The 13,354-nt window shown below is 35.9% G+C and overlaps 1 protein-coding gene across 1 annotated transcript in view; it reads right to left on the bottom strand.

Annotated features, from left to right (window-relative positions):
* Positions 1-13,354, bottom strand: part of dnah2 (dynein, axonemal, heavy chain 2) — a 275,588-nt gene that overhangs the window by 225,555 nt on the left and 36,679 nt on the right. Inside the window, exon 9 of the mRNA XM_056461233.1 lies at positions 1,900-1,987. Coding sequence (XP_056317208.1) covers positions 1,900-1,987 — 88 coding nt within the window. The remainder of the gene's footprint in view (positions 1-1,899; positions 1,988-13,354) is intronic.

The following is a 13,354-nucleotide window of genomic DNA, read 5'->3' as shown; positions in this document are numbered from 1 at the left end:
GGCTTTTAAGAACAGCTTGAATTATCTGAGGCATGGATTAAAAGAATTCTTCATCAGTCTGTCTCCAACTTTGGCTGGATTTACACTGCAGATCTTGATGATCAATTCCTATTTTGTGACTGTATCTGATTTTTTTGCTGACCTGCTAATATAATTGGAGCCATGAGTTATGTCAATCAGCTTAGTTCAACACCTCACTAAGGTGTGCTAGCATTTTTTTTCACTGCACACTAAGGCCCTGTTTACACTGATACATTTTAGTTTTGCTGCGGTTACGCCTTCCATCCACACTAAGCTAGAGTTTTCGAGTGCCGAAAACTGAGCTTTTTTAAAACGCTGCTGCTCCGTGTTAGTGTGGATGGTGGAAAACGGAGACGTCTGAAAACGGAGGCATCTGATTGGGGCTTTTTCCTCAATATTAAGTGTACACAAAGTTCAGTCTTGCATCCTTTCCTTGTAAGTTCAGACTTCGCAAGTTTGATAGGGAAAACAAACTCCCTAAATCTTCAAAGGGAACAGTGTAGGCTACTTTACAACCTCATTCACATCACTCTGGCTATGCTGTTTCACTTTCTTAACAATAAAATAAAAACATTACCACCTATTTTCATTTTAATATTAGCAACTTAACAGACACCAAAAATATTGAGGCGTCGTGTAGCTACATAATAATATGACCGTCATCTTCACTGTATGCATATAACAAAATGAAACCTATAACATAACTGCCTCCTTTCATTTTCATTGAAAAATACTAAACATACCCTCTCTTTTGCTGAATATCAGTTTTAATAATGAATAATGGCCTTTACAAAAGTATAATGTACAATAAGTTTACACATTATAGGAAATAAAGGTAAACAATTAGTCAAATATGCAGAATCAGTGTACGTGGTTACATTAATTAATATATTAACTTATCTTTGCGCTCAGCCAAAACACGTTACCAGAGAACAAGTAATAAATTCAAAAGACCAAAGTCGGGGAATATGTCATTAGATATAGACAACAAGAAGAATTAAATATCAGGTTTAACAAATATAGTGAGATTAGATGTGCTTAAAGCACCCTCTGACTGCTTGGACCTTAGCATATGCTGCAGTGCATGCCAAAGTTGTGGGTGCGTGGTTACGTGATGTGTGTTTTCAGCTGTATAGTGTGGACGGAGAGCTGTTCAGAAACGCTAGGTGAAACACCAGTGTGGACGCGAATCGTTTTCATTCTAAACGCCTAAGGGGCCTAATTAGCAGTTGTAATCAGATACAGTTGTTTTTAAAACTGCAAAGTACATGGTAATTCCATATAATTTTCATCAGATTTATGTAATTCCATATTTTTCTTTCTCTGTTTGATCTGTAAAAACAGTTGTAATTGACTAAAGTGTTCATGCAGCCAGAAGGTTTGGTTGTTGAATGAAAATACTTTTGTGGCATGTATGTGTTTGTTTTTTTTCTACAAAATTAAACATTTGAATCTTTTAAGAGTGGTGATTCCATACTCTTTGCCAGGGGTTGTATTTAAAAATCAGTTTGACCTCCTACGGTTGATAAACATACAGATATTTTTTTACTGACCATTTGTTAAAAAAATGAGAATTTTAAAGCCCTATTTTCAGTCTTATTCATGGAAAGTGGCAATATTATCAGAGTATACAGAAAAAAAATGAGCATGAATAAATGTAAAAATGACAAGTGATATAAAATGCAGATCTCAGCAGGGACAGGTATCCTGGGAAATATGAGAAATGAAAGCAATAAAGACACACTGAGAGAAATGTGAATTATTGTGAAATCTGAGATGATATTCACCGGATGTGAAAAAGTAGGGAGCGGAAAAAATCTGCATGCGTTTGTAAAATGAACACTTTGTGAGTGGCATCATTTTGTACTGTTTGCTCACCTCTATTAGATCTTTGCATCTCTGCATAAAGGAATCCACCAGAGCAAATATGCTAATCTGGTCAAGCGACCACCCTTGGGAAGAATATCTAAAAAGAGAAGAATAAAAACACAAAGAGAAAGAGTTTCATACATCTTCTTCACCATCATTTCTTTTCTTAGAGAGTAGGACAGTGAGCAGAGAAAAATGGAGAAGTCTGCAGTGTCACTACTCCCTTGCTAAAGGTTTCCACATTTCACACGGCGCACGAGCAAAACAAAACAACAGCGGTGGCAGACTGCCATCCAGAGCAACGAGGGATCAGGTCAGAAATGATCTGTCATAGGCATAATTGCATCCGCCAAAGTTCCATATCAGCCGGCCTGGCGTTCCTCAGATTGCTTTTCACACCTCATTCTTCTACTGATGGAAAGGTAATCCTCACCGCCGCTCACAGACAAACACCTTTAGCGGGGCAGAGAGGAAGCCAGGGTCACAGAGAGGGGAAAAGAGAGCGAGCGCTAGAGAGATATTTAGAAAAGGACAGAGAGACTTGGGCAGGATGACTCTGTTAGCTGATAGGCGTGATAGTACATGTAAAGTGAGTGATTTAGACAAAGGGAAAGACCAAATCCATGCTCCAGGATCCAGGGATGTTTTCCCCGGGAGACTGAAACTCTGTCAGGGTGGTCTTAATAGGAAACCATATCTCTAAAGATGAGACACAAGTGAATAGGGTAAATATTTCAGCCAATATACAGTATATTGTGTTTCCCTATTGTTTAATCATAGACACTTATGCATCTCTGGTCTTTGGAGAAAATGATTGACTTTTAGAAAAAATTAATAAAAGTTTTGGCACTTTTTGTGAGAACTTACACAAAAACAAAACATGCACATGATTTCAAAAAACGTGTGTTGTTCACGGTCTGATAAAAAAAAAAACCTGATATCACTGAAAGCTCATTTCAAACATAACTTGTTTAGAATTATGGCTATGATTTTGTCTTAGTGTTTGAGTAAAACATTCATTCATTCATTTTCCTTCAGCTTAGTCTCTATTTCAGAGGTCGTCACAGCGGAATGAACGACAACTATTCCAGCATATGTTTAATGCAGAGGATGCCCTTCCAGCCTCAATCCAGTATTGGTAAATAGAGTAAAACATACTGTACTTATTTCATTTAAGAAATACCTTGAATAACAATGTACATTGAACTTAACGTGACATTTATGTCAGTTTAAGTTGGGAATTTCATTATTAGGTCATGTTCAAAAAGTCATACCAATACAAAATAATTAAGCCACACAAAAATTACAATTATTATGTATTCCATGTTTTTTAAATATTATGTTTAAATATGCAAATCAGGCATTCTCTAATATTAATATACACATTTCCGAGAACAGAAATCTGAAAATTGCATCAGATTCAAACTGTTTTGTTTAATTTTGTTGATGTATTATTGCTCTTTTTGTTGTCTTTTTGCATCACTCCACAATTTGCAAAACGTCTGTTAAAAACAGCCAAAAACTTTCACATTTTTTAGGAATCATTTGTTACATAAATCAGGTTAATGAAACATGAAGAAGACCCTGTTCATGTTCATATGTGTGAACAAAAAAAAATAATAATAAACAGATAAAGAATCTAGATAGAAACAGTAAGTGAAAACTAAAGATGTCTGGTCTAGAAAAAAAAAAGTTGGCTTCTAAATTATATATACTGTGAATATTGCAGATAAAGTGTAATAACTACACACTTTCAAACTCTATAGTTTGAATGTTTTCTTCCCTCCAGTCTAATAAGAGTTAAGTTATGGAAACGAAAATGCCAAGAATTTAAAAATAAGAGTTTTCCCAGTAGAGTCTTGCCTTAACCTGCTATTTCTGTCTTCCTTTCTGTCCTAGGCTACGTTCACACTGCAGGCAAATGTGGCGCAAATCTATTTTTTTCCCCCTCATTTGACTCAGGTGATGACAGTGTGAGCACCCCAAACCACATGGAATCTGATCTTTTCAGGTCGGTCTGTGCCACTTTCATATGTAGTCTTAAATCAGACACAGATCTGATGTTTTGCAATGCGACCGCAGTGTGAACAGTTATGTCAGATTTCATGTGACTTTTACATAATCTTTGAGCGACATGCGTCATCATTCTGTGCTGCAAACATCATCTACTCCTTAGCACCACAGTAGAATGGCACACAGGGCGATTGCTGTCCCACAGAAAGTTGGTTGTTCGTTTTGAAAAAGATTTTGAAGGCAAAACTGGTGCTTGTTAACGATTGGGGCACGAGTTGATCGCGAAGCTGAAGAGCGTTGTGCGTGTTGCGGATAGGGGATCCGTGAGCAAAGTAGGGAAAACTTTCTCTCCGAGAGAAAAAAGGGGCAGGTGCTCGAGCACCCAAACCCCCCTTCTGTACGTGTCTGCTGTTCATAACGAAGTAAAATTAAATGCAAACAAAGATAAAACAACTCCGCCTTCACAGTTCAGTCTGCGGCTGCTCATTAACCCTTTATGAGTTCACTACACCGGTGGTCATTTGGACCAATTTGTTTGTCAATATTTTTCAATTTCATTCACATACACTCACCGGCCACTTTATTAGGTACACCTGTCCAACTGCTCGTTAACACAAATTTCAGCCAATCACATGGCAGCAACTCAGTACATTTAGGCATGTAGACATGGTCAAGACGATCTGCTGCAGTTCAAACCAAGCATCAGAATGGGGAAGAAAGGGGATTTAAGTGACGTTGAACGTGGCATGATTTATGGTGCCAGACGGGCTGGTCTGAGTATTTCAGAAACTGTTGACCTATTGGGATTTTCATGCACAATCATCTCTAGGGTTTACATAGAATGGTCCGAAAAAGAGAAAATATCTAGTGAGCGGCAGTTCTGTGGGCGCAAATGCCTTGTTGATGCCAGAGATCAGAGGAGAATGGCCAGACTAGTTCGAGCTGATAGAAAGGCAACAGTAACTTAAATAACCACTCGTTACAACCGAAGTATGCAGAAGAGTATCTCTGCACACTCAACCTTGAGGCGGTTGGGCTACAGCAGCAGAAAATCACATCGGATGCCACTCCTGTCAGCTAAGAACAGGAAACTCAGGCTACAATACACACAGGCTCACCAAAATTGGACAACAGAATATTGGAAAAACGTTGCCTGATCTGATGAGTCTCGATTTCTGCTGCGACATTCGGACGGTAGGGTCAGAATTTGGCGTCAACAACATGAAAGCATGGATCCATCTTGCCTTGTATCAATAGTTCAGGCTGGTGGTGGTGGTGTAATGGTATTAATATTTTCTTGGCACACTTTGGGCCCATAAGTACCAATTTAGCATCATGTCAACGCCACAGCCTACCTGAGTATTGTTGCTGACCATGTCCATCTGTACTCAAATGGCCTCCACAGTCACCAGATCTCAATCCAACAGAGCACCTTTGGGATGTGGTGGAACGAGAGATTTGCATCATGGATGCTATAAAAATCATTATGGACCAAAATCTCTGAGGAATATTTCCAGTACCGTGTAGAATCTATGCCATGATGGATTAAGGCAGTTCTGAAGAAAAAAATGAGTCTAACCCCGTACTAGTAAGCTGTACTGAATAAAGTGGCTGGTGAGTGTATATATGGCTCGTATAATACGTGATATATACGTGAGGTGATAACTGGCCACCACATAAGTTCTAAGGTCTCCACGTATAAAACCCAAATGTCCTCTACATCTTTCATACTACTTTGATACATGCAGACAAATTGAAATATGTATTATTAAAGAGAAAAAATAACCGCCGGGTGCGACGACTAAATTACGATTTTCGCCTTGTGCAGAGATCCCAGTCGTCAGAGTAAAGGAATGAGAGCTTAAATTGAAATGCGGGCTAAGCTTTAATGACTGAGATTCAAAAACACATTGAAATGATGGTGAGCGGCGCACCGGCAATCAGTTCTCCTGAATCATTTACAAGACCGCCTGGCACGAGGATCTCAACTTCGTTTTTTAAATCCTTAATCACCAGTTAGTCCGTGTTATTTCAGAAGGAACAGAGCTGTGCCGCACTTCTCACTTCACTGCAAAACACTTAATATCGCCAGGAATTGTGGTCAGTTTGACAGCTATGCCCTTTAACCACGGGGATAAACAGCCAATATGAATGTTTTGGCATGTGAAAAAGCGTAAATCCGTCTAAATTGGTGTCTAATTAAAGCAGGGCTTATACTGAGAGTAATAATGCTCCAGTTAACGGCTGTCATGCCAAAGAAAGAAAGGAGGAAAGGAGGGGGTGGACAACTTTTGTAAAGCTAAAAGAGGGATTGGGAAGGAAGGATAATAGACTAAAAGAGATGAACACGTTTGTTCTGGGAAAAAAAGAGAGAGATGGTCCAGTGGTGTGTAGGTCTCCGAGAAGGTCATCATTGGCCTCAAAGTGATGAATGCTCTGTCTAAACACACAGGAGGACACAGAGGTGAATGTCAGACTTAGGCAGTAACACAGATTACAGACGATAAGCTATCTTTATGTTTATTCTCTTGCACGCTCTCTGACTCCAGGGTCACATCCCTTTGAACGAGTTACTGCATAGCATGAGCCATGATAAAATGTTATTACAGCATCTAGCAAGGTTGGAGATATTGACTCAAACAAAAAAAAAGTAAGCGAGTGGATCAGCCTAATAGATCAGGCCAAGAAGCTCAGAGGTTGTGGAAAATAATGAGTGAAATCAGTGAAATGCAAACAACTGACCAAAAGACACCAAATTAATTAAAGTAAAGCTGTTTAATTGTTGTTATTATCATTGGTTCCAGCTACAGACAAAACAATAGGGGAGACTAGATTCAACAACTAAATTGAATTTAAATAACCACTACAGTCATGGCACTTATTCTCTCTTTGCTTTGTTTCTGACTCTGGAGTTCTATGAAGACGTTCTGAATGTGCAATGTTTTTTCTGTCTGAATTTTTTATGAATTCAAAGTCATCCCTATTTTATCTTTAGGATGTTAGGTTAAAAACATGAATGAAAACACTCACTGGTGGTTATTATACAAGATTTCATCATATCTCTGATGTCAGGAGCAATTTTAACACTATGAAAGTCTATAAAATAAAAACTGTTGGACTGAGAATTTATTCTTTAAAATGTGAACATCTAGTCTCCCATACATGCATTCATAGATTTACACAAACAAAGAAATTATATATGTGAAGCCTGCTGGTGAAGCACAGGCGGACTTTTAAGCTACATGCAAAAACGTGAAAATATATTTTAGTTGGTAAATTTTTTTGGTGTTCACCAAACTACTTAATTAAGCTTTATTATTCAAGTATTGAAAATACCAATTAAACTCCTAAAACAATATTTATTTGTACATTTGCTGAATGTTATAGACTTATCCTATGAGTTTTTTATGGATGTCACAAAACTCCCTTTTTTATATATATAAAAATGTCTACAAGCTAAATAAATAATAAAAATAAATAATAAATACACTACCTGACAAAAGTCTTGACGTCGATCCCAGTTGTAAGAGCAACAAATAATAACTTGATTTCTAGTTGATCAAAAATGGCAAAAGGAAGATTTTTATGATTATTCCATCATCTGTGGAACTGCATCCCAATCATCACAAATACTGCAGAACACATATTGGAACCCGCAAGTTTGGTGAAGGAAAAACCATGGTTTGGGGTTACATTCAGTATGGAGCATGTGAGAGATCTGAGTCCTGAAAGAGCGCTTACTTTGCCATTCCAGATGACTTTATTAATAAGTTATTTGAGTCATTACAGAGATGTATGGATGCAGTCCTCAAAGCTCATGGGAGCCATACACAATATTAATTGTTTCTACTGCACCATGACTTTATATTCTATACTGTACATTATTTGTTAAGTGACAAGACTTTTGTCTAAGCAAAATCAGACCTTACTGTCCTAATTAAATAATAAAAATTCAAGACATAATCATATTTCATTTTTGGTAAAATAAGCGTAATCTAGAGGCCTTTGCCTTTTATATAAGCCTCTTCTGATACCAAATGATCAACTAGAAGTCAAGTTATTATTTGTTGTTCCTAAAACTTGGATATGCGACAAGACTTTTGTCAGGTAGTGTATATCCCAGATCATAACTTGTGGTCTCATCCCTCTCTGCAAGAAACTGATCATAATTCACAACATTATAGTTAAGTAAAATGTTAAGTTTATTGTACAGATCAATCATTTTACTTTATAAAACCTAAATATATTGCCATTAAACACAGGTATTATTTTTTATGTAATCTTTTACATGTTCTAATAGCAAAAAATCAACATCTTAGATTGCTGTTTTTTGGGGCGGCTGGGGGGGGGGGGCATATCTTTCTTTCAGAGCATGACTCTCTGAGCAGTTAGTGGCAGTGGTGGCACCATGGCAATGATTCCAACCACAACGGGTATTTTATGAGGTCATCTGTGTTTAGAAGGCCTGAAAGGATTCAAGCTCAATCATTATACTAAAGAATAACCAGGCTGACCACAAGGGTTATGATTCATATGGGAACAGGGTGCACTGCTCCTTACTGAGCAACCTTTAAAGCCATTGTCTGGAAAATCGGACATGATTGACTCGTAACTCAATAAACCAAAGAAAAAGAAAAAAAAAATGAAAAAAGTGAAAGGAAAGAGAAATGAAAAGAGTAATGGAGAGAAAGAGTGCTTAAAAGAAAAAATGAGAGGAAATAGAAGGTAATGAAAGACTTTGAAAAGAAAACTGTATTGCTTAGTTACGTCTGATTTTAAAATCAAATCATGTGTCATGTTCCTACTAATTAAATGAACATATAAAAACAAACACTAATTACAGATCATATTTAATGTACACTGCAGTATAAGAGAGTATAAACAGCTATCAGATAATTACATAAGAGACATGCTTGTGTTTATATTGAAATCTCCAACTATGTTCAGATTAGCATACTATCCTAGGGCTCATTCACACCAAGCGCATCTTTACTTCTAAAAACATGAGATGTAATGGTTCGAAATACTTTGTAAAAAAAAAAAAAAAAAGCGCAACCAAAGCATGAGGGTATCCAGACACAGCCACTAAGTGCCTGTAAATAGAAACTTGTAATGGTTGCTCCACCTTCAAGCTTTTTTGATTGGTCCACTGCTGTAGAGCTTGACACACTGTCTAAAAACGCACAGCGTTACATGCGTGACGCTTGAAAAGACGTGAGACGCTAGCTTAATGATCACACACATCTGTCAAGCACATTTACATTGAAAAACAATAAAAAAGTATCACATTTGAAAGGAAAAACACATTCTGTGTGAACGGCCCCTTACTATGCAGAATGGATATTTCCAAACAATTACAATATGACCTACAACACTGCAAAACCCAACAGTCAACTTTATCAAATGAAATGAGTGTAGTTAACTCAAAATTGACTGAAAGTTAATTCTACTCATTTGAAAAGAGTTTTGAACTCAGTGTTAAAGGTAATGACTTAATTAAATACCTTATTACTTAAGTGGAGTAAGTTCACAGTACTCATTATGATTAACTAAAATGGTTTGTAACAATCAGTTTCCTCAAACGATTTGTGTTGCCTTACCTTTTTAGGTTATACAGTACTCAGTTGGTTTGAGTTCTCTTCATTTATTGGGTTTTACTGTGCTCAAATTGCTTTGTTTACTCAAATGGATTAAGTTCACAGTACTCTTTTGGATTAGTTTTTGAACTCAAATGGTTTGTAGCAATCAGTTTTACTCAAACTGTTTACATTTCTTTACCTTATTAGGTTTTACAGTACTCAGTTGGTTTGGGTTCTCTTCATTTATTGGGTTTTACTGTGATTAAACTGATTCTTTTACTCAAATGAATTAAGTTCACAGTACTCATTAGGATTAGCTTTTGAACTTAAATGCTTTGTTTTGTCTTAGCTTATTGGGTTTTACAGAGTATATTTACCAAAATGAACAAAATAATGACAGATCAACATACACCTTTTGTGATGCTTTAAGTGAATTATAGGAGTAACTTCTGCGTTTAAACTGCAAACAGTCAGTGAATACCAATAATCATGGTTAAAGGTCTGCTCTAAAAATGCAGTCATAATAATTTGCTAAAAATGTACAACAAGGTGACACTCTCCTACTCACTCCACAACATCAAAAGTAATCTTAAAAATGTCAAAGTAATTTAGTAGCAATATTATGAATGTTAAATTAAACTCTGTATTTACAAGGTAAATCTATAATATTTAGCATGTAACTTTCAATGATAACTGAACACTGATGGACATTTCAGAGTGCTTAAATGTTGTATTTCCCAGCTTTAGGAATATTCCTGTAAATACATCTTAAAGGGATTAGAAGTAAAAAGGGGAGAAAATTATGATCTGGAGAAAAAATCTAATGGAAGAGCAAACCACATCTGCACAGTGTATGGTGTTTTTATTTATTTATTATTATTATTTTTTACATTAATACAGTAATATATAAAAAAAGAGAGAGAATATAATCAGAAGAAAGAGTGCACAGATAGTGTACTGGGAAAAAATGTCACTGATATTTTTGTGATTAAGAATGTCACAATAAAAGCCTTTTATCATTTTCCTGAAGGATAAAAATAGGGCATGTCGAAAAACATACAGCATATTAAGTCAAACTGACAGACCAGAATTATTTGTAGAGAAACCTTGTTATTTACAATGATTATTTTGAGTCATTTTGAATGGAGGATGTCTAAAGTGGTAGTGCCACCCATAATTTAAAATGCAGACTAATTTGTATAAAGGTGGACAGAATATTATATCCTATAACGCAATGTGTTTGACTTCCAGTTTACTCATTTGATCAGGCTGTCAAATGCTTAAGTCTTGATGAAAGCAGTGAAAGATCTTTTCTTCCATATTATGACATGCATCTAAGTAAAAATGATTATCTAAAAAAAGTTGGATAGGATTTGTTTCAATGCATCTGTTTTTGATTAGATGGAAGCATATCTAGTTGATTGTAAGAAAGAGGCAGGGTTTTAGATGAATAAATTACTTCCAGAATCTGTTACCAGAGAGATGTCTTATACTGTATGTTTCACAATAAAGATTTTTTCATTATGTAATTTTGACTAGGACGATAAGGTTAAACAACTGAATGAATGAATTATCATTTTAAACTAAACTAAACTAAACTAAACTAAACTAAACTAAACTAAACTAAACTAAACTAAACTAATATTGCAGACAAACAGGAGAAAATTGCTCCTTTTAAATCTCATAATTATTTTTGTCTTGCCGTTCTGAGTTTATCTAATAAAATTAGTTTCTGTAGTATATAATAATATATTCTGTAGAACTGTAGTGTATAAACTTAACAAGTGAAGATTTAAACTTTCAGGTCAAAAGGTCTAATTCAGAATTGTGAGAAAGTCAAAGTTTCTATCTTGTGGTTCAGACAGTTTTATTCACCACACATGGGGTCGAAATAAACTTTTTTGCTTGGTAGCACCGGTGCTCCCAACTTCAAAAATTAAAGAGCACCAGAAAAAAATTAGGAGCACCCACGAAAATGAATGAGCACCACTGCAAATTGTATAATAACACATTTATTGTATTTAAAAACAACATCAATGAGGACTAACAAAAACCCGAAACAACTGATGCTGTGATGACCCATTGATATTTGCGCAATAATTCCAAAATGAATGTCCAATAATTATAAAATATTAATAATGACAATGATGACAATAATAGCAACAATGAATTACATTTCTCATCATCATGCTGCCTTGCATGTGCTTGAATGTGAGTTTTCTGCTATAAAAAGTCCCACTGTTACATTATGAAAAATAAATCTATGGTTTGCATCAATCAAAAATGAAGCATTGCAGTAAGAAATATACATTTTGCACTATTGTTTTTATATGCATGTCAATTTCTACACATGCATGCTCAGGAAAACTGCACATTTTAAATGCATACTCGTTATGTGTTGATTTACATTTTTCTGTGTTTGTGGAAAAAAGCAGGCAGCCGACCCAATATATGAGCGGGGCAGAGCAGGATACTCGCTATGACCGCCCGCGCGACACCGTTTTTAGCCATGAGCCACAGTATCAGTTAAAACTTAGTAAAGTCATGGCGATGATGAATACAATGTTAGATTTTACATTTAGCGGCTATTTGCGTTGAACGTGCAGTGAATGCACTGCATCAAGATTTAAGCCACTAAACAGCTGATCCACTCTGAGACTTTCAGCACTCTTTCTGAAAACATGCTCTTGACTGGCGGATCGACATTCACCACATGATCAATATCATCGGCGCCATTATTTGTAACTTTAGGTGGGTTTGCAAACCTGTATAGCCTACTTTTCAGATTTCATCCATTTGCATTTCACGCGGTCATAAAAGCTCCCTGTCATCTGACAGCAGAAAGCATTGAGTGATTGACAGCTAATATGAATCAATATAAGATCTACGTGGCAGGGAAGAGCGATTCGGCATGTTTTTAGAAAAAAAAATCTAAACAAGTTGCACTACAGCTATTATATGCAGTTGCACAAATGCTCCCAAATACATTATGAGGTCGCATAGATTAAATTTCGCACGAATGTTTGACCAAAATGGTCGCCCAGTCCAGTCACCAGACATGAACATTATTGAGCATGTCTGGGGTAAGATGAAGGAGGAGGCATTGAAGATCAATCCAAAGAGTCTTGATGCAACAATTTCTTTCCTTGCCATTCCAAATGACTTTATTAATAAGTTATCTGAGTCATTGCAGAAATGTATGGATGCAGTTCTCTAAGGTCATGGGAGTCCCACACAAAATTAATTCTTTTTCCACTGCACCATGACTTTATATTCTATACTGTACATTATTTCTGTTAAGTGACAAGACTTTTGTCTAAGCAAAGTCAGTCCTTACCATCCTAATTAAACAATTAAAAATCAAGGCATGATCATATTTTATTTTGGTTAAATACACCTAATTTAGAGGACTTTACCTTTTATATAAGCCACTTCTGATACCAAATGATCAACTAGAAGTCAAGTTATTATTTGTTTTTCCTTGTTTAGGCAACAAGACTTTTGTCAGGTAGTATACAGTACAAGTTGCCATTTTAAACTCTGGGACATTTAACTGCAATTCAGCTGAGACAATTACTGTAAGATAAAAAGTCGCAATTGCCTTTTTAATGTTTTATTTTATTATTATTTTAATTAATCATACCAAAAAAAACATTTGCAATAAACTAAAGTATATGCCATACTACTTAATAATAACTTCTGTTTCACTTACTATTTAAATCTCAAAGATATTCTTCAGATGCGTGATTTTAACATCAAGTCAAATCTGAGAACGATTTGCAGTATTGTTAAAAGATACTTGGCTTCAGCAAATACCCTATATGCGTTTCTATTTGTGATTTCGTATGAGAGTAAAAGTGAAAAAAGGCTTG

The sequence above is a fragment of the Danio aesculapii genome, chromosome 7, assembly GCF_903798145.1.
Source record: "Danio aesculapii chromosome 7, fDanAes4.1, whole genome shotgun sequence".
Classification (NCBI taxonomy): Eukaryota; Metazoa; Chordata; class Actinopteri; order Cypriniformes; family Danionidae; genus Danio; species Danio aesculapii.
This window is presented reverse-complemented; position numbering and strand designations above follow the sequence as displayed.